At 42.3% G+C, this 24,548-nt stretch overlaps 1 protein-coding gene across 2 annotated transcripts; it reads right to left on the minus strand.

The window, feature by feature from the left end:
- Positions 1–8,261: 8,261 nt before the first annotated feature.
- Positions 8,262–22,465, minus strand: FOXG1 (forkhead box G1). Of its 2 annotated transcripts, none has more exons than XM_030803173.1 (4): positions 22,408–22,465; positions 13,941–21,137; positions 13,372–13,440; positions 8,262–8,959 (listed from the first exon to the last, which is right to left on the minus strand). In XM_030803173.1, the coding sequence occupies exon 2, from the start codon at positions 19,521–19,523 to the stop codon at positions 18,051–18,053; it is 1,473 nt and encodes a 490-aa protein (XP_030659033.1). In that variant the 5' UTR covers positions 19,524–21,137; positions 22,408–22,465; the 3' UTR covers positions 8,262–8,959; positions 13,372–13,440; positions 13,941–18,050. The 2 variants fall into 2 exon arrangements, with proteins under 2 accessions (XP_030659033.1, XP_030659034.1); XM_030803174.1 differs by lacking the exon at positions 22,408–22,465 and adding an exon at positions 21,988–22,155.
- Positions 22,466–24,548: the final 2,083 nt, after the last annotated feature.

Below are 24,548 nucleotides of genomic sequence, written 5' to 3' on the forward strand. Positions count from 1 at the left end.
CACCACTGCACTCCACCCTGGGTGACAGTTGATAAAACTCAAAAACCTAAAAATCACAGCATTTTACCTCATATGTATAAAGAAGTCCAAGAAAATATTTTCAGCACAGGTGCAGTGGCTCAGGCCTGTAATCCCAAAACTTTGGGAGGTCCAGGTGGGTGTATCACCTGAGGTCAGGAATTCCAGACCAGCCTCAGCAACAGAGTGAGAACCCCTCTGACAAAAAATTAGCTGGGCATGGTGGTGGGTGCCTGTAATCCCAGCCACTTGGGAGGCTGAGGCAGGAGAACTGCTTGAGCCGGGTAGGCAGAGGTTGCAGTGAGCTGAGATCGCACCACTGCATTCCAGCCTGGGCAACAGAGCAAGACCCTGTATCAGAAAAAACAAACAAACAAAAACAACAAAAAAACCCTATATTTTTTTTTCCAACAATTTTTGGTGATTTCCCCCACACCTGTTTTGGGGAGTCCCTAAATAAATAACACTTAAGTGCCTGTAAAAACCATGTATTTATCAACTTTTCAAATGAATTCAGCCAAAAACAGAAGTCAACTGATTTGATGATACCCATTAACCCTAGGCACAATATGCCTAAAGAACAGAATATCATTTATCCAGTAATTCTTTCAACATGTATTGCGTGCCTACTAAGTGCAGACATTGGCCTAGGCCCTGGAGGCCTAAATCTCAGTTACTGGTATGAATTTGTACAGGGAATTCAGAAAGGGGCAAGTGATCTGAAAAGCCAAAAAAAGATTTGTCTTCAATGAGCCTTTTCTCTCCACCTCTAGCTTTCTCGACCCTCAAATTTAAGGAAGTGAAAAAAACTAAAGGACATTCAAATTTTAAAGAGAAATTAAAGAAACAAGTTTAGGATCCCAGCAGCCACCTGGAAGATAGAGAAAACAGCTCCCAACGCTATCCATCATCCATGTGACTGGGCGGAAGTGCAGGAGAGCAAGGGGGCCGGAAATGCAGGGCCCGGCGCGGAGGAGGGGAAGAGTCACGGCCCGCGAGGGTTGGAGACCGGAAGTGCAAGTTCTCCGGTGCGCGGGAGTATGTCGCTGGGCAGGGCGTGACTCTAAACTCAGGCCGCACGAGGCCTCTCAGAGGTTCCTCTCACCACAAAGCCCCATCACAGTACAGAAGGCTTTTTGCAAAACAGGGATTTCTCAGCTTTTCCGAAGAGGTTCCTAAATGTGGCTGTAACCCTGACGTGAGGTTTGTAGTGAAGGGTCCGCGCTCTTCTCCCAGGGTTTTCTTAGGCGAATTGGCGTCCCCCAAACCGGACGGGAAAGGGAACGGACCCCTGGACCTGGAGCCACGCGGGTGGGGTCGGGGTTGCTGAACTGCCCGGCTAATGCGGAGCGGCGCCCCCTCCCTGAAGACTGAAGGGGAAAGAGGGACGGGGTCGTGGCGGACGCGATCGCAGAAAGCGGTCACTCGGGGGCACCGAAAGTGTGTCTGTTGGAGTGGTTGGCAGTGGCGTTTATTGAAAGAGGGGCGCATTATTCTCCCGTCCCTCCTTCCCCGAAGCCGGGGCGGCTGGCGGCGATCAGGGCTGAGAACTGGCTCCGGCCTCTGCGGACGCCCGAGGCGCGGGTGGCGCTTTGTGAGCGGCCGCTGGGGCGAAAGGGGTGCGGGGACGTACGCAGGGGGGCTCTTTTCAAATTGAGTTGTTAGAATAAGGTTGTCTTCAGTTTTTTATCTGGGGTGTAGAAAAGAAGCTAGAAACTCGGAGTCTCTCTGTCTCTGCCCCAAATTAATTGAGAAATTGTCAGCCTGCCTTGCAAATACACTTCTCTTTCCTTCTCTCAATCTTTTTCTCTCTTCTCTCCCCACAGAGTCCCTCCCGCCCCTACCTACATCCCACACATTTCAGGAGTCCCCTATGTATTCTACAAAACACAGAACGACCATATGAGCCACTTCAGTCCTTCTCAGCATTAGGTGACTGATTTACATCAGAATAAAACAAGAGTTTATTGCTGGTCTTAATGTAATTAAAATGCACCATCCCTGTATGTTCCCAAAGGAGTGGGAGGAAAAGTGTTTGGACAGGGGACTGATCGTCAGTAGGTTTTCACAGCGTGGTTTATAAAATCACTTTTAAGCTCTCTTCCATCTAGTTGTCACTGAGAATTCGGTTTGAGAGGAAATGGCTTTCTAGACGATTTTTCATCTGGATGATTTTTCATAATATTCAACCAAGAGTCTTTCTCATCCTCTAGCTCTCTGAATGTCCAGAAATGTAATAGAAACTCTGCATTGATTTCCAAAGGTCTAATTTCCAGAGGAGCCCTAACTCTCCTGTCCTGCCTACATTGCCTGCCCTCTAACATCCTGGGAATGGGAAGTAACACTGGGATGGGTGGCGGCAGAACTGCGGACCCTGACAACTTCAGATTGTTGAAGGGGGGAGGGGGAGAATGGAAAAGAGGAATGGAAAGGCAAAAGAAAAAACATTTGTGTTCATTTACACATTTCCTGTGCAGAACAAAAAAGTCCCACCATCAGCAAAAGAAGTCTCTTCCTCCAAAATAGCAGCCAAAGAGAGAAAATTAGAATATGCATAAAGTCTTTCATTTTCATTCGCACAGAGCACGATTTCCAATTTCCGGCAGATTTGTATTTAAACTGCTCGATTAATCCCAATTTCTGAACAGCGTTTTACTTAGCATTTTCCCAAAACTCACCTAAAGAGTTATTGCTCCCCTCCCATCCCCCTGTTTTGGAGCCTCCCTTTTCCCTATTCTCCAACTGAGAATAATAATTTCATTGATAAGACTGTAACTTTATTTTTCCTGTCCATTGTTTTCCTCTTAAAACTAGACCGATGCATTGGACCACACTTGAATGCAAGCTGGTTGTTGTCTGTGAAGCCGCGACTGCAAACGAGAGCCTTTTGGAAAGGATATGTTTATGTACCTAAAAGAGAATAAACATGATAGGGCCAATAGACTCTTGCAGATCCTCTCATGTCATCAAAACCTTTCCCATTCTACCCAGGTCATATCTTTTCACCACTAGCAATAGCTGAGATGCTTGGACATAATCCACCCTCCAAACCTTTCCTTCCCTCACCCCTTTTAAGGAGCTTGATAGACAATCACACAATCCTCTTCAAAGGAATATTACTCTTCTTAAATATTCAGAGTGTCAGTCCATTAAATTCCCCAACAGCCCATTACTAAAATATTTTGCTTTGCCACTTGTGCAACAGATCTGGCTGTATCTGCCTTGAAATTTTCTTTGTTGGAAAAAATGTTATTGAGCTTCATTTGAATATCTTTTCTGAAATATCATCTCTTGACTTGGGCTTACGGCTTCTGCTTTTGAAACTGTATATGTTTATTTTACTTAGTAGTAGAATGTTAAAAGAATAAAATTACTACATTTTGACTTACTGAAAAAAAATATGTATCTTAATTCTATCAACCCCTAAATTCCTCACTCCTGCACACCCCAAGACAAAAAGAACCCTTTATTTGATTCATAATGTAATCTAAGCAAAATATAGTGGTTCTGGCTTTCCTTCAGTGTTTATAGATAGCATGTAAATCCCAATTATGAGTAATCAAAAACTTAGAAATACTAATATTTGTTCAGCTTTCAGTTTCTGTAAAGAACATACATATTTGAACCATATGCAGCATGGTATATGTAATATAGGTGCATAAGCATTTAAATATATGGTTTAAGTATCTGGTTAGCTAAACAGTCATTAAGATACTGGGATATAGAAACATATTAATTTAGTTAAATGGGTGCATAAACTCTGCATGTGTAATAGTGTCTGCATGACTTACTACTTTGAAATAACTGCCTTTATTGTTTCTTTTTCTGTCATGACAAAAGTATTACACAATTTATTTTAGTTATGCATTTTTCTGTTGAGTTGGAGGTTCTCAGTTATATACTATTAAAACCAAAATGTTGGAAAATGAATTCTCAAAAGCCAGTCGGGAGTAAATGTAACAGGATTGAAGGCCACATTTACTGGCAGTGCTGATTTCTTTTCATTTTCTTATTGAAACAAATGATTGTTTCTTAATCAAAGAAACAATTCAAACAAAGAAGAAACTATCATAATAACAGAGTATTTTTCTTAAAATATTATTTTAATTAGAATTTCATTTTATATGGAAAGCTCCTGTTTGATTTCAAGTTGCAGAACTGTACTTCCAGAAGAGTTGGAGTGAATTTAGTAGTTATGATTAGTGCAGTGAGAAAGCCTGGGGGTATCATTGAAGAATAGATTGATATATAGTTACAGCCAGAGCTGCATTTCTCCCATTGCAGACTTAGGCGAGATAAGACTGAACATCACCTCAGAGAATTTATCATCAGAAATGAAAGCTCCTCATTCTTTGCTGATCTTTAGTGAAATAATATTCTCATGAACTGGAATTTTTTTCATACTTTTTACAATGAAAAGACCAGGAAGAAATGAAATGAAAGAGGATTGTTCAGCCTCCCTGCCGTGAAAAGTGAAAAGACAGATGCATGGTACTACAGCAGGGAATTTGCATCCTTTTTTTTTTTTCCCTCCCTTTCTTCCTTCAACTACTGTTTGGTTTTGGGATAGTGTGTATATATGAGTTTGAAGACAATATCTTCATTAAAATTTTCTAAAGGATAAAACTTGCTATTGATATTTATGCCTTTCTCTTTGTAATTTTTAAGATGTACAGATCTTGCTTTTATATACATTACTAGGCTATATTACTTTTCAAGAAAACAGAACAAAGAAAATATGTTCAATGGTTACTCTTCCTTGACCTAAAATTGTCCTTCTATAGCTAAGATCCTTCTCCATTTGGCCTTGGCTGCTGGACTGCCAAAGAATTTCTGTCTCAGTCTCTGTTCTCTTCCATAATCACCCTTCCTCTCCTAACCAGCTTTCTTTTCCCTCTCACAAAAGAAGGAAGTTAGTTATAAAACAACCTGCTTTCACCTCAATATCTTCCTGATAAATACTGAGTCTAATTCCCTCCCAATCCATTTTTTAGTTTTCATTCATTTCCTTTTGGGGGGGATGATGGTGCCTGGGGGTTCATGAGATGGGAAGAACATGGGGCTGAGAGGAGAGTTGAATTACTGCAGACACAGACTCGCTGGCAGATACTTTCAAGGCTAGTCCTAGGAACTGGTGGCTGTTCTTTCACCTAAACAATAAACCTTGGCAAGTTTACAGCTCACAAAGGCATTTTTCCCTTCTCCTGAAGAAATGGGCTGAGCTTTACTTGCCAGACCAACACCAGTTACTAACATCTTTAACCTGCTGTCTTCCCTCCAGGTATACTCCCTTCACTTCATTATCCTCTTTATGTCTCTCTATCCCAAAAGGAATCAAAAGAGTTCATCCTGGGGGATCTAATTCCCACTTCTTATGTCTTGCCCTATGGGCTGGCTTCCTTAGGGCCAGTGATCACTTTAGACTCATAGGAACCTCAGTGACTCAGCCCTTCTCAAACTCCTCAGCTTTGTGAACTTGCTTCCCAAATAGGACAACTTGCCCTCTCACCAGCAGGGCTCCAGTCAGAAGGCACCTGGTCCTTCTACCCAAGAATCGCTTCACATGTCTGCCTCCGCACCCAGTTTCCCGTCCCTACCCCCTGCCAAGGTTGCTTTATTTGGGAATGTCATCTGCAGGGCAGCATGTCCACAGCAATAAAGGGGAGTGGATACAAAAATACTCAGTGCCATTAAAAAGACCTACCATATTAGACCAAGGGAGTCTCTATTAGGAAACTTGGGTTGGAATAGATCATCCATTTAACCAGTGGAACAAGAAATCAGAGAAATGCCTGACTGCAGCTGTGAACCACAAATTTCAGACTGAAATGGATTACATCTTCATCCTGTCAGCCAGATAAATTATTTTAAAATTGTTTCTGCTATTATTTGCATTATTATTATTAACAGTTTATTTTTGTCATTATTGTAATTTTTGTTATTTATTTTTGTTGTTGTTGCAGCTATTATACTATTCAACAGAAGTTTAGAAAGATTAGTCAGATTAATTAGTTTATTGGTAATTTAAAGCTGAAAACTAGTAATTAAGCCAAAAACTAAAAATGATCAGGGATGATTCATACTAATGTAGGATTTGGGAGGAAGAGAACCTAAATTTTGGACATAAAATTTGGCAGCTGTGAAATAAATAGGACTTGGGGATAAAAAAATATGATAACTGAAATTTTCTTAGTCATTCAATCACTCCCCCTCCCCCAAATTCAGCTAAGATTATTCTGTATTTGCTTGGTAGAGGAAAAAAAAATTCTATTTGTTTTTGTTGACAGGGAACAAAGATCCCATGTAGTTCTTCATGTGATTTGCATTTTCATGTGGATTCCCTCTGCTCAGGACCCACCAAACATTTAAGATCACTCCCCTCCAAGTTTGACTCTTTCATCTCTTTGCTCTTGTTAGGCACCTCTCTGAAGAGGATGCATCATATAAGACAGGTATACAATTTCAGCCCTCTCAGACAGATTCTGTGGAATATAAATTCAATAATGCAATTTTCTTCACAACATGCTCTGTTCTCTTTCAAATATAATTAATGTTTTGATAGCATAGTTCTTTAACTACATATATACACACAAAAACAGACATACCCTCTAGCTTTGCTATTTGTGATCTAAAGCAGAAATGGATGCAGTTCTTTGAGTGACTCCTAAAATTCCTCAACTCCAGCCCACAGAGAAGAATCTGTTTAGGTAAAAACTGCACAGTCTGTTGCCTACTCAAAAATATTTAAAACAATTAAAAATTGTAAGCCCCTAGGATTTAATACTAATTTTTCTTTTAAATTTCCTAGAAAATAAAGGATATTCTGAATTGATAATCTGATACGGATATTTACTAGAGAACGGTTAAAATAAACAAAAACACTGTCCTAAAACCCTGGTTGTCTTTTCCAAGTTTTGATGATGGAAATTGAATTTCAATCTCTTCCATTTTATCCAATTGGTGCTAAATTGACAGACGTATAAAAACCAGCAACCACAATAACATAACTACAATGACTTACATAAAAAATTGCTTACTCTATCAAATACCTCAGCTGTATGTTTTAGTTGAACTAACTCTCTTAATTGCTATTGGGTGTATATAGACATATTTGTATGTGAAATAGATGGTCACCACAGACAGACACAGATATGTAGATAACATTATGGCCAATAGGAGTTAAGTGAGTAAATGCTGAGCTTCCACATTCAAGTGTACCAAATCCCTAAAATTTCATTTCTCCAAATGGATTACAATTAAAAGAGAACAAATAACCTTGCAGATTGCAGGGAATCATATATTTTTTGTCTTTCATATAGAAAATATGTACTATAGAATACTTAATCCAATAAAAATATAAGCTTTGGTCTCCCTATGTTGTTACTGAGTTGAAGAAGCTAGATCTGTGGCACTAGAATACTGATTTCCAAGCATCATGGCCATTTTGTTTGAATTGTGAATATATAAAAAATGCTGGTAGGGGAAATATTTTACATATTTCTTCTTTCCACAGATATTTTAGAGGGAATGTGTAAAAGATTTTATAAAAATCTTTTGAAGTTTTTTTCTTAATCTTCATGTGATATTTAATGTTTGGAATTATGAAAGAGGATAAAAGAATCAACAAGGAAGGGAGAACACGCGACTGATTTCAAATAGGTTTTCTTACTGAATGAGAAAGAAAATATTTTCCAGTGCAGTTTTGCAAAAAAAGGGGGAGGGTATAATCAGTGAAAATCTCAATTTGTATTTTTTTGTTATGATTTTAGATAATAGCCAGCTAGGGTTCTTTTTCCATTACTTTCCTCCAAACTCCTTTCCTTGAAAGCACAAATATGCAAACGACTTATACCTTTATTCTCTCACAGGCTAATACACAAACAACAAATATATTCGTTAAATGTCTGATAGAAAAAGCCCTTACAGGTCTACAAATTCAATCTTAGTACAAGACTAAATTACTAGTCCAGTTGTTTAGATACAAGTAACCTGAAATTCGCCTTTAGTGAGCTATAAAGCAATATATAAAAGGAAGATTTTTACAACATTGATCAGCAGTAATATGTGAGCTATCAATAAGAAATTATCCCTCAGACATTTTATATTTGTTCTGATTTCTTCCTCCTTATTCCTTTCTTCCGATTTGTTCTTTGAGAGAGACACGACTAATTCTCTGATTCTCCAAATGAGGTTTTGTTTGGCTCAGATTAATATTAAAGAAGATCACATACACGGTCGAAAAATATTGTTATTTTTCTTTAATGGGGAAAATTGGACTCCCGCGTGTCAGATCTGTGGATTTCCGAAAGGCAATGGAAATGGTACTGACATCACTTTGCACTTTAACAATCGGATTTGGTCAGGGTACAAGTTGTTTGTTTAACCCGACAGCTCGGTGCACCCCGTCGCACGCTTTGCACACTCATTAAAACGATTATTCACGACCTGTCGAGTGTTTTCGGGTTCATTCACAGGAAAGGCTTGGAACGAGGGACAGCAATTCAAGTCAACACTGTCCACTACCCCTATGCACGTGAGGACGAGTTATTGCGTGCGTAAAAAGACGAAGGGAGGGGTGGGTGAGTACGCCTTAGCTATAAGTCCCGTTCATCCGATGCTCTGGAATCTCAATCTCGACAGAATGCCAAGAATGCTTGGTCCTACAAGGACCACGTCGTCGCTAACTTCAAGGGCTTGGCACAAGACAAAAAAAAAAAAAAAAGAAAATAAATAAACTCAAAACTCTCCCTCTGCTCCTCTTTTCAACCTTCTCCAAAACTTTTTAAGTCCCAGGAGGACTCGCCCACCTTCTGTCTGCAGCCACCAGCGGGACTGAGCGGCTCCACCTCTCACAGCGCTGACGCTAAGGATAAGTAGTTTCAGGAAAACTCGCCAGGGTGAGAAGATTAATTCCTTTTCCATCTCCCAAGGCCCTATCGTTCTAAAAAAAAAAAATTGTTATATTCCTTGCACGGACTGGGGGTGGTTGCTTCGCGCAAAAGATGAAGAATAGGGCTGTTAACAGTATTTGCTAAATGTATCCAAACTGTTAACAAGGAAGAATTACTTCTCCAAACTTCAATAAAAGTCCTATAACATGAGCATTAAATAGCCCTCAATAAATTAGGTCACTTTTTTCTCTCAATTTTAAAGTCATCTTTCAATATGTTGTAATGGTGATAGGAGAGGCACAGACATTAACGCATCTCAATATCCCGCTGTTGCTCTGTGCTTATAAAAGACACATTACGGGATCTTTAGTTTTCCTATTTGTTCAAATGAATTCTGATATATAACATTCCTGTGAGGTATTAGTTCAAGATAAATGTCTATCTTTGTAAGTTATAATCACACATAATGCTAAATAATACAAAATATGAGTATATATATAAACTATATACTCAAGAACTCCAGATTGTCTCATTCAGCCTAAGCACCCCTGGCATAATGTAGAGTTAATAGATGTTTTAAAACACATGTATTATGTCTATATTCAAATGATTGCTACTTGATTTTTCATAAACAGCATTACTAAACCCAATGGCCAGCTTATTGTTATGAGGGTAACTTCATCATGCCAATGGAAAAAGACAACCAAGCTCATTTAGCAGTTTCATTCTATTATATCTGACATCACAAAATCATCTATTTTTCTATTTTATTGAAGCACATCAATACAATGTATGAAGAAAAGAATGGAAGTTTTCAAGCAGCATGAGGTTTTAATCAGAAACATTCTTAATTGCTAAAAAGCAAGTATGAATAAGTAATTTCATAATCTCCTTGGGTTGCCATAATTCACTATCAGGTTTACTTAAAATGGATCTGTCAAGTTTCGCTTCCTATATAAGCTCTTTCATTAAAAGCAACCCACGATAATAATCAAGAGGCAGATGCTGAAATATGTAAGTAAATAACTGAAAGTCTCTGCATAAATAAACACAAATCAATATAGTAATAGACAACACTATTGATGTAGGAATGATCGATTTTAGTTTTCTAACCTGCAATCAGAGCTTGCAATGTATAATTAAAAGTATATTTTTCAACTCCACTAATACTACTACTACTGGAAAAAATATCTTTCTGCCAGTTCTACCTGATCTACTTTATTCCTTCTAGTGTATTTCTGATGGGATGGGAGGAGTACTCTGTTTTTTCTGCGAAAGCTTTGCCAAACTTTAAAATGACATCATTAATTATATAAATTGTAAAAGTATCAAATAATAAAATTACCAGCTAATTCTTGCTCTGAATTTTTCAACCTTTATCCCAGCCTCTAATTATTCATTCAGCACATTTTAATAGGAAAAACACACAATAGTGCTTATTATTTTTAAAGATCTTTTTCAACTACTGTAGTACATTTTGGTTTAAAGATTCTTTGGGCCTTTTGTTAAAACAAATAAGATGTCATTTCCTCAGTACATTATGGAAGCTCCCACACCTATACTTGTATATGGAAGCACCATGAAGCAAGCAAGGAGAACAAAAACTGCATTGTTTCAATATTGTTTCATATAATGATTGCAAAACAAACTAGTATCTGACTCAAAGAAAAAATATACTTTGGATTTCTAGAAATTCACATCTAAAACAATGTTTTAGATTTTGCTAAAAGTTAAATTTTCTTTTTGAGAATATGTATCCCTGGAAGGCCGAATTGATTTAGATTAGCAAGCACCAGTATGTGATGAGTTTGAATATTTAGATTCTGGAGAGTAATGAAAATACAGTGTTCATATTTTTTCTTCATCAACAAAGATGCTTATTTACATTCATTCTTGAATCCAGGCTTCTCAAGCACAAGCCTTTAAAAGAATGTCTTCTTTATGAAATTCAGCTACTTTGAAAGGGATTTTTTTCCTATGTGATATCACTGGCACACAAATATTGATTTTGATTGTCTTTGTAATATTGTATCACAAACCACTCTCTTAGACTTCTCTCCCATCCAGGGCCAAGAATTCAAGGGCAACCGAATCCAAAAGGAAAATATCATCAGTTATTATTTAGGGCTAATTTAACAGATAATTTAACTTCAAACAACAATGATCAGGTCATTAAATTTCAGAGCAATGAGAAAATGAAAGAACTGAGAGACAACTCTCCATAACCCCATTACAGATTTTAGTCTTCGTGCTCAATCAACGGAATCAAAAACGTCTACGCAGGAAGATATGTTTTCACCTTAAACGCATTGATTCAAAGAATGAGACAATAGATAGAGATGAGGAGGAATAAAGTCGAAAGCGACGAGTCCAGTTTCTGGGAGTGCCAGCGGAGTAGGCAAATTCAACCTAAGCCGAAAATGAACACCCAAATATGTTTGTTAATTAAACACTCCCTCTCATTCCAACACGAATCTCAAATCTGTAAATGTCCAACATGCTTTCCTCCTATGCAGCTTTTCTGCAAGATAGGGAAGATAGGACCGAAGATAGGGAAAAAGATTACATGTGCTAAGCAACAGATCACGAAAAAACATGGGGCATTTTATTTTCCCTCCCACCCTCACAAACATAATTTGTGAGTTATTTGTTATTTTAAATGCCTTTTCTGATCACAACACTTTCAGAATGTCTGCCTACCTCAAGGTTTGATAGAGGAGCTGGTGAAGGCGGTCTTGAATCATAGAAATTGAGTCTTACTTGCAGGGGAGGGCGGGTGAAGGGGGAGTCGGAAGTGGACCACTTCTATTCTGCATCGCCCTTCCTTCCCATCGCCTTTCCCAGACTGAAGATTACCGCCTGAGAATCTCCGCACTCGCGGGGTACTCTGCCCACCGGAGTCCCGGCCTCCCTCTGGCCAACAACCGGCCGCCTTCGGTGCTCTGGGAATTCCCACCCCGAGGCTACCTCTTCCTGTGAGACCCCTCCACCTTGGACCACAGGCTTGGGCAGAGAGAAGCAAAATGGGGTAGAAAGCGAAGGGCGAGTGGGGTAACAAATGCAGAGGAGAAGAGATGTCCATTACAGAGCAAATCATTTTATCTACTAGTTGAGAAGTGCTGAGATCTGAAACCGCACCGGGTAAACAAAAGGAAACAACTTTGGGAGGGGAAAAAAGGCTGGGGAGAGGTGGTGGCACACAGAAGATTAAGAAGAAAGGGAAAAGGTAGGGAAGCGCGCCAGCCAAGGTTCTGAAGTCACTTTTCTTGGCATCAGCCAATATGAGCTACCCAAACGTACAGCTCTGCTTGTCCTGGGCAAGAGCGCCCTCATGTTGCTGCTCCCTGCTCAGCGCCCGGCTTCACCCTCTGCGGGGATCTCCGCCGCAATGTCCAGAGAGCGCTTCTCCTCTCCTCCTTGGCCACCGCGCAGCCAGGGCGGCCCCAACTCAGCAGCTTAAGTTACTTCTCCACACCGGTTCCAAACCGGAGAAAACAACGCTGCCGGGTCCCTGCTACAACGACTTCGAGTCCCACCATTATGCCACCTCTCCATCTTCGCCCCGGAGTCCCTGAGGCGCCGGGAAGGCTAATTAATAGGACACCGCGACGAGAGTCCCAAATTTGCTTCGGGCCGAGCCAACCTGTGTCTGGCGCGTGCTCTCAGCCACTCTGGGACAGAGAGGCTCTGGAGCGTACTACCGACGTCTCCTAAGTGTGCATTAAGAATCAATTATTTGCCTGAGATTTCCAAAGCCAGGAACTGGGATATTCCCAGCAGGGACAAAGTCAAGCCCAGAACGGTGTTCATTTCCCTAGTCTTTCGAAGAGACAGAAGAGAAGACTCCCACACGCACCCAGTGCCTCACCCGACCCGGAGCAGCCCGGCTAAATCCGACCTGGTGTGACCCAGGCCAAGGAGCTGGGGGCGGAGGGCCGGCTCTGGGGAAGGTTGGCGATGTTAGTGTGCAAACAGAGAAGGGCGATCCAAAGAAGAACTTTAGAGAGAAGCAGGTTCTTGGCTCTGGGGCAAAGAGCTTTAGCTGAAATAAGGATAGCTAATAACCCTGTGTTTGAGCGTTAAGAACGTCCCGGAAGTTCCTGTAGCAACCATAAGATTCAGAAATCATATTTCCACGAAATGAATTAATTTACACTTTAGGACCTATTTCAGTCTCCCACTATCCCTTCTCCGTATAATTTTTTCTCGTTTTCTCTCCATGTTCCTTTGCCGTGTCTACATCCTTTTGACCTGGGGATTCACCGTGATTTCTGTCAACGTGGAAAAAATTATGCATCCTTTCAGCTACGTCTGTTGGTAGCGAGCCTGCTAACATTTTCTAAGAAAAGATGAACACTTAAGGCCAGGACCCCAAAGTCAGGTGTTAAAACTCAGTCAAAAGCAGTCAGTTACACATATTCCCTACCCCACCCCTTCCCCTCTGAAAAACACTTTCACTTACGGATCTTGCTGTAAGAGCGCTTCCAGTCCTGATATCCCTCGGCATCCTTCGGAAAACCTCAGGCAGAGCCTTAGGTGGTGGGGAAAAACAAAAACAAAACACAGTAGAAATCGGGAGGGAGACAAGAGGCACAAAACATAGCAATACATCATCTATTTGCCAGCCTGGAGCCCCCTTGGCCTACATCCTCAGGATAAGGTCCCTAGAACTGACCGCTAGGGTGGGGAATGGGTGCCTTTGGGAGCCAAAATCTGAGGTGGGTTATTTTAACTGCTGGTGATTGAGTGGGAAAGGGCCCTGAAGGGAGAATAGAAAAGGGGAATGATTGGTATAGAGAAAAGAAATCCTTTTAAAAAAAATGCACGCAAAAGAAAATCTAGCATGAAGTACTAACTGGGAAAGATCTCTAGCACCTTTTAACTCTTACAGGTAGGTAGCTCTTAGGAAGAATGCAGACGTGTGTGCCCAAAAGAGAGAATCTAGATGACCTCTATTCTTTCCATATCTCCAGGATCTGGCCTTAAGTAGAAAAATAAAGAGGGGAGAATTTTAATTCAAGTTTCACCTACCCTGCTTGTTGGAATGGCTGCGCAGATTTTCATGCTGGAGAGTTCCATCTGTCTGGCAGAAGCTGAAGTGGTGTTGGGGGCAGGTTATCTGGTGAAGTAGGAATGTACAGGAACCCCGCCCTCTAGGCACAGTTACACAACCCCAGCAACCCATCTCAGCCAGTTCTAAAACCTCTAATGATCTTCACCTTCACCCTTTGTTAGTCTAATTCTCCAACAGGCTTTTAGTCTCAAACACAACCAGCCACTTTAGCTATTCATAAAATTAATTTCTCAAAAGCAAAATTTTCCCAATGCATGCAAATTCCTCAACAATGTTGTAGAAAATACACTTTTTAAAAAACTACACTTCTATAGACTTCTAAATATATTGAATTTATCCACGTATTTGGGTGAAATATGCACCAACTTAAATATATATTAAAATCAATACACTATGAGACTAAATTTTTGCCTCTCTGCCTTTGATTTTATGCAAGTCACATAAACTACATGAAGGCTTCGATGACCATAAGGATATTTGTATTAAACCTTGTTAGTTCTAGACTTTATGTTCACTTGGTTCCAAATTTTGTAACAGGCTGAAGAAACATATTTGAAATAATACTTTAACTCCTCTAGTTCAATTACATCATTTTCTCAGTGTTTTACATATTAATATTTTTTGTTAACTTTACAACAGACAAATTCAAGTAAAATACTTTAAACCTGGAAATAAACTTTAATTTGGGATTTCAAGTTTTAAGTTGTGATCAGTTTCAGTTCCAAAGTCTCACAAAGGACAACCTTCATCTTATTAAGAACAATTATAATACGAAAGAAAATAATCCTTAAAAGTTTTGAAGTGTATCTCTGACATAAACTAATTTTAACGGTCAAAGTTGGAGACAACAAATAACACAACATTACAACCCGTTCGATGCAAAAATGTATTATACGCCATGCCAGACTGTCATGTGTTTTTTGAGAAGATAAGTTGAGGGATGATGGGATAGATCAAGGGAAATGAGATGTTCATATTGGGCTTCAGGAAGCCTTTACAAAGTTCTCTCTCCATATATCCACCTTCATGTCTAGTATACCTAACAAACTTCTAGTCATATCCATTCTATGTAATTTGGACATCGGTCCAAGCAGAACTCCCACTCCAGTACTTCGTTTCTATGAATTCAAAGAAATCAGTTTTACCCTTGACTTCAAAGTATGATGTTTGCCATTAAAATTCTATTTATCTGTCACCCAAATAAACACTTATAAATACAAATAAGTATACTTATTTAATGCGGCCAAAAAAAAATACTCATGCAGGAAAACTTTCTTCTATATCTGTATCCCTTTACCTTAGCACAAGAGTTCAACTTTCTTTTTAACGTTTGGTAAGCAAAATTCTATATTTCCCCTGTGATAAGACATTCTTATTCCACAAATAAAATCCATGGCAAAAGCAAACAATAAATCATCACCTTTTTTTCAGCTTGGACACATGTCTCTCTTTGAGCTATTTTGTTTCAAAATGTATAATGGGGATTTCCTTTGCCTAAAACCATTCACTTGGACTTTATTACTATTTTTAATATCAGCCATAAATTTGACTTTTGACACAATAATTTTTTGTGAAATGTTTTTATGCTTCATTCTGAAGAACTTAAATTTCAAGAAAACTTGGACCTCTGGTGAAACTGTTTTTATACTAAGAAAATAAAATCATGTCTAATTGCTTAAAGGAGATAATTAAACTAGCTGTCTTGGCCTATTTTTGTCCATTCCCCATTTGTGTATATTTGGTTCCAGCTCTTTTAATTTTCCTCACCCTTATATATTTTTCTTAGGCCTCTCTCTCTCTTTATCACTCACCTTATCTCCCTCTCTCTCTCATGCATTCTTTTTGGTGGTAATTATTTTTTCACCATAAAGATCCTCTCTCTTTCCTTCTCTCCACTCCACAGTCCATCCCCTTCTATTTTCCAATATTAAGTATTCAGCATTTCAATTTCAAATCTATTCCAGTAAACTTGCTTCTCCCTTAGGCTTTTTTTTTTCCTCCCCCTGAGCAACTCTCTAAGTGTTTGCTGATAACATCTTAGGGCCAGATTATTTTTCACTGGACCCATTGTAAGAAGTAACCAGCTTATTCCAATACTGCAGAACACATTTCAGACTACACAATTGTAACAAATGAACAACTTGTCCTCCACAGATTCACCACAGGATCCAATTAGTTACTAAACCTTTTACTAGGGTTTTCTAATTATTTTCTGCAACTATAGTGATTGGGCTGCCTGAAACAATTCAAAAAATGTTTTCATTTTGTCTCACATATACACGCATATACAGTATATGCATACATATGCATATGGAAAGTTAAAACAAAATTATGACTGTAAGCAAAAGGAACAAATCTCTAGATTGAATTACACAGACATTTAAAAGGGAATCAAATAAATACCTCTACATTGTAAAAATTAAAAAAAAGGAAAGAGGCATTTTACTTCTGAATATCTAGAATTCTAAATTGTTATAATTTTAAAATAAAATATAAACATTGATCTGCAAGTCATTAAACAGGTGATCACTTCAGCAAAATCTATATTGCAACTTCAGCACATCTTTATTAGAACTCTTTCATTGTGGGTAAACAGCCACAAAAATAAATGCTGACTTAGAAAGTATAAATACAAATATTTAAACAAAAATGTTTGCAGCATTCATAGCGCAAATTGTACCTGAACTGAAGGGCTCTGTGTGTCTATATATATTACATATGTGTGCATTATATTCACTTCTATCTAACCATATACATATATTTATTTATAATTTGCCAAGCTCTATTAACAATATACCTGAAACAAAATATATAAAAGGCATTCTATTAACGTATTGGAAATAAACACAGGGTAAAGAGTTATGCACAGAAAATTAAATTATATCTCTTTTTGCTGTATATCCACAGAAACTTACAGGTATCAGCTGAAAAGCCTATACTTTGTTTAAAGCTAGTGTTTGTTAAATAGGCTGCTCCGTGTAAAATTTGTTCACAAAGGGAAAAATATTATTTTCATTTTTAGAGTCAGTTCAAATTAAAGGAGCAGTTTAAATTTTAGTTTGGCTGAAAAAGCCTTTGAATTCCCTATAACTTGATTGGTCTTTAAAAAATTAGCTCTACTTAATAAAAGAGACAAAAGTATCAAGATATATATGAATTTAGCCTATTTTTTATTTCTGTGTGTTCATAGTAAACATTTTTGTAAGTGACAAACACGGGCATATGACCACAGTATCACAATCAAGAAATTTTAAGACAACATTAACAATCACTCAAATTTATGCGGCATTTGCGCAACACAGGTTACATATTTGCAAGGTTTACCTATAAGTACAATAGGTATTAACATTTCACTACATTTAGAAAAAATAAAAGTGACCTGTTAGTGACCACATACATCAAAATATACACAACACAAACTGAAGGCAATCGTTAATTTTGTCCCCTTCTGATTCAATTGAATGGGCAGTGTTGCCAACTGAAACAACTTTCCTTTTTGTTTGTTTTAATACTTAGTATACCAAGTGCATTTTCTAGAACCCAATCTTTGGTCTAAAAGTAAACAAAAGAAAAAAAACAGTTCTTTAAAGAAAAGGACAAAACAATAAATGGCCAAAATAATTTCTTGGGCACCTTTACTACGAATGCTTTTTAAATACAAATTACAGTTTAACATTTTAAAACTCTCCCCATAATTTAGGTTGTTCTCAAGGTCTGCGTCCACCATATAGTTCCATGATAACTTATAATACTGCACACATGGAAATCTGGCGGCTCTTAGAGATAGACTTGTCAGGTTTGAATGAAATGGCAAAGCAGTCACTATTTAGATACACATTCTACTATAATTTTGACTTCCAAACCTTATATTCTACAATGTATTCTCCCCACATTGCACCTCGCTGACACTCCACACCTTGTTAGAATAATAAACAACCCTAGAGACTGAACAAACGTACAGAAATGGGAGGGGGGCTTAATAAAAAATACCTGGACTTATTTTTTTAATTATCATTTACAATGCAAATGTGTGTAAAACGTTCACTTACAGTCTGGTCCCAGGGATGTTAATGTATTAAAGGGTTGGAAGAAGACCCCTGATTTTGATGTGTGAAATAATCAGACAGTCCCCCGGACAGTCCCGTCGTAAAACTTGGCAAAGAGGGTCTTAAAGACTCACAGGGCAGGGTCGAGGGGGCCTGCGGCGACGTGGAGGAGGACGCGGCCCTGGCGCTCATGGACGTGCTGCTCTGCGAAGTCATTGACGGGTGCGGGACGTGGGGGAAAAAGTAACTGGTCTGGCCCGCGAGCAGGTTGACGGAGCAGGGGTTGAGGGAGTAGGTCCCGGAGCAGGGCACCGACAGGCCGCAGGGCACCGAGGCGGCTAGCGCGGCGGCCGTGAGGTGGTGCGTGGCGTACGGGATCTCCCCGTTGACCAGCCGGTCCACGCTCAGGCCGTTGGCCGTGGAGAAGGAGTGGTTGTTGCCCAGCGAGTTCTGAGTCAACACGGAGCTGTAGGGCATGGGGTGGCTGGGGTAGGCCGACGTGGTGCCGTTGTAACTCAAAGTGCTGCTGGCGCGGGGGTGGTGCAGGGACAGGAAGGGCGACATGGGCCAGTAGAGGGAGCCGGCGCGGTCCATGAAGGTGAGGCCGGTGGAGGTGAGGCGCGCACCGCGCTTGAAGGCCAGCTTGGCCCTCGAGGTGGTGGAGCGGCGCCGCAGCTTGCCCGTGGTGCCGCCGATGAACACGTCGTCGCTCGACGGGTCCAGCATCCAGTAGTTGCCCTTGCCCGGGTCGTCGTAGTGGCGCGGCACCTTCACGAAGCACTTGTTGAGGGACAGATTGTGGCGGATGGAGTTCTGCCAGCCCTGCTTGTTCTCGCGGTAGTAGGGGAAGTTCTTCATGATGAACTCGTAGATGCCGTTGAGCGTGAGCCGCTTCTCGGGGCTCTGCCGGATGGCCATCATGATGAGAGCGTTGTAGCTGAACGGCGGCTTCTCGTACTTGCCGTTCTTCTTCTCGCCCTCCTTGCCCCCCTCCCCGTCCTTGCCGCCCTCGCCCGCCCCCTTCTTCTCCTCCCCCCCGGCGCCGGCGCCCTTCTCCTTCTCGTCCGGCCCGACGGGCGCCAGCTCCCCGGGCCCGCCGCCCGGCTCGCCCTTGCCGCCCAGCCCGTCCGCTTTGGCCCCGTCCAGGGCGGCGGCCGGTGGTGGCGGTGGCGGCGGCGGGAGCAGCAGCTGCTGGGGGCCCTTGTCGTCGTCGGCGGCCGGGGCGCCCCGCGTCTGGGGGGGCTGCGGTGCCGGGGGCGGCGGCGGCGGCGGCGGCTGCTGCTGCTGCGGCGGCGGCGGCGGTTGCGGGGCGGGCGGCGGCGGGTGGTGGTGATGGTGGTGGTGGTGGTGGTGGTGCTGGGGGTGGTGGCTGTTGTGGTGGCCGTGGCTCGCGTGGTGGTTGTCGTTCTGGACCGCCTCGGGCACCAGGCTGTTGATGCTGAACGAGGACTTGGGGATCATTTTCACCTCTTTCCTATCTCCCATGTCCAGCATCACCCAGTCGTCGGGGGGAAACGGCGGCGGCGGCGCGGGAGCGGGACAGCGGCGCGGCGGGCGGCGGCGACCGGTGGGTGCCGAACGGGGCGCGGGGGGCGCGGGCGGCAGCGGCGGCACTGAGCGCTCCGGCAGCAGCGCAGTTGGACCGCAGGCTCGGGCGCTGGCAAGTCATGTAGCAAAAGCAGCAACCACCCCTCAGGAATTAGAAAAAAAAAAAAAAAAAAAAGGAAAAGAAAAAAAGAAAGAAAGAAAAAAGAAACAACCACCGCCCCGGGGGTGAAGCTCCCTCGCTCCCAACTGTACTTCTTGGTCTCCCCCCCCACCCCCCGCTCCCCCCCCCGCTGCTTCCTCCTCCTCCTCCTCCTCTCGCAGCAGCAGTCACAGCAGCAGCAGCAGCAGCCCAAAGGGGGGGAGAGCCGGGCGGCGGGCGGGCGCGTCCCGGAGCGGCCGCGGCGAGGCTGGGGAGACAGCGATCGAGGCGGCTATAGCCACAATTAATTTTCCGAGCTACAGGCGCACACTAGGGCTGTAAAAAAATTTTTGGTTTAACCTTTCCTACCGCTGGGCCAATCAGAGCCGGCGGCGTGCGGGAGCGTCTCTCTCGCCGTCGACCAATCGGAGGGGCCGGGCCCACCCACCCCCGCCCCGCCCCGCCCGCCGGCTGCCGCCCCCTCGGGCGCTCGCCTCCCCCTCTCCGCGGGCCTCGGACCCCGAGGCCGCGCGGAGCCGCGTAGGGATACGCCGGCGGGAGCACGCGATGCCGCAGCCCTTCCCTGCGCCCCCGCCACCCCCTCCACCCCGCCGGCTCCGCTCCACCGAAATTCCCCTCCTAGGGCCAATAGCTCATATTTCCGGCTTCTTCCTCATTGTACTGGGTCATTTTCGTTTAAGCGTCAATATTTGTCCTTAGTGATTAAAGTTTGTATCCAATTTTATTTTTGAAAGCGGGGGTGGTGGTGGTAGTGGGAAGAGTGGGAGTGCAGGGAGAGGATGCGAGAGGGCAGGAAATGGAGGAGGTAGAGGCAAGGCACTATTTTCCCGAGTCGGACCTGCAGGCCAGTGTCTGGCATTTCTGAGCCAGCAGGAAAATTGTGCCCTTTGTAGGTAATAGTCTAACGCAGCTTTGGATAAGGGGGGAGAGAAGGCCCACCGCTGGCGTATGTCCTGGGGTGTCCTTTACTTCGGGGGAGGAGGGTGTGGGAGAGCTTTGGGAGCGATGAGATGAGGAGGAGGAAGTGGGCAGAGGAGCGCGGGGCCAAACCGGGGTTACTTACTCGATTCCTGAGGCCTGGGCGGCGGCGAGCTCCGGGCTCCGGCGCCGCGGGGAAACCGGGCCTGGGGCTCCGGGTGCTGCTGCGGCGGGCCGGGGCCGCTCAGTAGTGGGCGCCTCTGATGGCCTTCCGAAATGAGAGGTGCCCAGAGAGAAAACAGTACCAAACAATCTCGAAATAAATCAGGTAACACATGCTATATACGTGAGTCTCTTCCTTTTCCTTCTCTCCTGCTCCAGACTGTCGCTCACGCGCGGGGTGACTCGATGTCGTTTTCTCCTCGCCGCTCCAGCCTCAGCTTCTAATCCGAATTGGAAGCGGGTAGCTGCGAGCGATCACCCTGGAAATATTTTCGTTTTGCTTGTTGACATTGGAGGGAAAATAAGGGTGGGCGTCTATTTCTTTCCGGGTTTTTTTTTTTAAGCCTTCCTATTTTCACTCCCTTTTTTTCTTTCCGTTTCTCAAATGCTTTTATTTTGTGCGGGCCTCATTCCTGAAATAACAGTATACTGAAGCCAGCTCTTGCCAACCCTGAGCGCTGCTGGAAAGCACCGGGGAGCCTTAGGAACGTGGATCCCACAGTCCCAGCCTCTTGGAACTGGGAAGGTTCGGTTGGAGGTTGAAGTGAATGGGGAAATTGCGAATCGGGGGCTTTAAAAGGATCCCGTGGCCAGGGGCAGGGCTAAGGCCCAGCATTTCCCAGGGATTGGAATTTAGTGGGGAGCACATTGATCAAAGGCTGTTTCATCCCACATGGGCACGAAACATACCACATTTTACGGAGGATGTAGCCCCAGAGAAGAGGGAGGTGGAGGAGAAGCATAAATGAAAAGCACCTTTTCCTTCCTCTAGAAGGTAAATAATTATAAAATGTAAGCATTTCTTCATTTGATAAACTTTCATTAAGATATCTGGCAGATTTGGTATTTAAGAAAACGAAGGAAGGAAAATTGGTGCTTATGCTTGATGCTAAAGTTAAATTGTAACATAAAGAATGCGGTTGATGAATTCGCAGGATAATAGGGGGTTATTCCATCCTCCCCACCCCCAGTCTTAAGAAAGAGAAAGAGAAAAGGTTGGGGGTGGGGGGAGGAAACTAGAGAGAATAATAGATAATTACAAATAGCTAGTGAATTTTAAATATGCATCTATTAGGAATGCCACAAAGGAGCTTTGAATATTGGACTAACCTCAAATGTCCTTCCACTGTATGTATGTGTCTTTTCGTATGTCTACATATCTTCTCACTTTAAAACAAACTGTATTTACGTGTGGAAAAATTCAAGGGTTCCAGCAATCATTGTTGATAGTGACATGGCCCCAAACATTGATTTCCAAGCTCTGGATTTCTCGCAGGGCCGGGTGAGCTAATGGGCTTTGCCTACCGGCTGGAGAGATCTGTGGGCCTTCCCCTTCCTACTCACTTTTCCTCCTCCCACCTTCTCCCCTCTTCAGGCCCGTTCTTCCTACTTTTCCTCAACTCTCCTTCCTCCCTCCTCCCTCCTTCTCCCTTAGCTCCCCCCACCCCTTCCCCCCACCCTCCATTCCTCTGTCTCTCCATTCCTCCACCTACTCCTCCCAACTTCTCCCCCTACAGCCCCCCTTCTCACCACCACTTATAATGGCACACAGGGCTCCCTCTGAGGTGGACGGCCCGGTACGTTTTCGTAGTCGGTCTAGCGTGAAATGATTCGGTGTAACCGGATTCTTGGGAAAGGACAGGTTACGTAAACATTTACTGATGTGGAGTAACTATACTATTTGTACTCTGATATGCAGGAAGGAAAGTGTTGATTAACACAGAAGAAAAAAAAACGAAATTAGCTGATTGCATGCTCATAAGTGCAAGCTGTCATTGAACTGCTTTTAAAATAGACACAGCTGGGTGTTTGTGTTGAAAAATTTCTTGTGTTTTTGCTAATACTGAAATAAGCATGATTTTGTATACCAAACATTTTCAGATCATTAAAATTTGTAATCTGTGCTGGTTTTAAACACAAAGAAAAGAAACAGAATCATTTCGATGTAAAATTTGCTGATATTATATTAACTCAATCAGGTCTGTACAAATTGTGCATTGTGCCTCCTAAAATCTGTTTGATCAATTTAATACACAAAGTGCCAAACGTGGGTATTGTTTGTTAACATTGGACATTTTATTCAAATCCGAGCTCAGCAGCAAACTGGAGGAGCTTTCCTTCAATACAACACCAGCTCTGACTGATGAATTTTCAATGTTTTAAGGTGTTTCTTAGGTCAAATCTGAGCGTGCATTGTTTTGTAATCTTGTATAAAATTTGAGCAGGTGAAAATAAGTTTTTCTTCTGTTTACTTTCAAATAGCAAAAACTGGGGTTTGCTAATGAGCACTGTAATAATCTGATTTTATATGCTAGGAGCTCATATTGACTGGGAAAATGTTTTTCATTCAAATTAAGACTATGTTACATAGTTTAAGGATTGCATGAACGCAAGTCTCTCAAAATAGGATATCCTTATGGGCATAAATAGTATATAGTTTAATGTAATATTTAAAAATCTATTCTTCCTAATGACAAAAGTTATTTGTAATCTGGCAAGAAGTGAGTTTTAGTTCTTTTTAATAATTTAAATTACACTTTATGTCGAGATGGTGATAGATAGATAGATAGATAGATAGATAGATAGATAGATAGCTTGTTCAACAAAACCTGCACTGTTTACTCAGCACCCCGTGTTTGTCTCAGCAATAGCTTTTTTAAAGAACTGCTACTAGCTGAAATGGAGGGGGAGGGGGGTCCTGGACAGAGTATTGTGCAAGTTGAAAGTCTCTGGATGGGGCTTTGTATATCCTACCAGCCAATTTGGGTGCAAATTGGATTTGAAGGCCTGCCTCTGTCCACCTCGGGCCTCTTCCCTAAGCACTTGAAGCCCCATCTTCAGCCCCACTCAGTCACTGTGATTACCTTCAGAAGACAGAGGGAATTCAGTTGTCTCAGACCTGAAACAAATTCTCTATCATTCTAATTTTTTTCTCATGATGGATCTAACCTTGATCTCTCACACAGAAGTCTACAAATGTGTACTATTAATGAATAAAAGCAGAAGTCAAAGTAAATGTAATTTTCTTGTATGTATCACAATGAACTTCTTTCTTGCTCTGTCTGCAGTCCCCCAGCTCCCCCAAAGAGGTCAGGCCCTGTAAAGAGTGAGCAGTTCCAATGGAAGAATTGCTTAGGAAATGAATTAGATTATTCCTTCTGGAGTTTTAATTAATAACCAAAGCTACACAGCATACTTCATCCGAGTAGGGAGCAGAACATTTCATTTTTCCATTTGGCGGTGTTATTTAAGTATTCTTCAGGGCCTCTTTCCTGTTTTCAGTCAGTGATCTGCCTCTTTTCTTCTTGCTAGCTGCTGGTTAAAGGAAGGTGGGCCCCATTTACCTAAAATCCACTCTGCTCTCCATTCCCTGGACAGGGTGTCCTTGGAGTGGCACCCAGCGCCAAGCTCTAGCTAAAGTTCTCTTCCTGCAGATGCACAGAGAATTTCTGACCTTGTGACGTTTGGGAGTGAGGAGATCCCATACAGAGGCATCCAGGTATTTCCAGAGATCCTGTGGCAGGTGAGGTCTGCCCTCGCTGGAGCCAACTCGTCTGTAATATCTTCCTAACAGCAGGTAATGGTGCTAACATTTAGTGATTAGAAGTTACTCTTTAGCGTGTTGTATCATTGTTCTGTGGGTTTTGGTTACAGGTTATACGATTAGGTTT

Source organism: Nomascus leucogenys, chromosome 22a (genome assembly GCF_006542625.1).
Source record: "Nomascus leucogenys isolate Asia chromosome 22a, Asia_NLE_v1, whole genome shotgun sequence".
NCBI classification, from domain to species: domain Eukaryota; kingdom Metazoa; phylum Chordata; class Mammalia; order Primates; family Hylobatidae; genus Nomascus; species Nomascus leucogenys.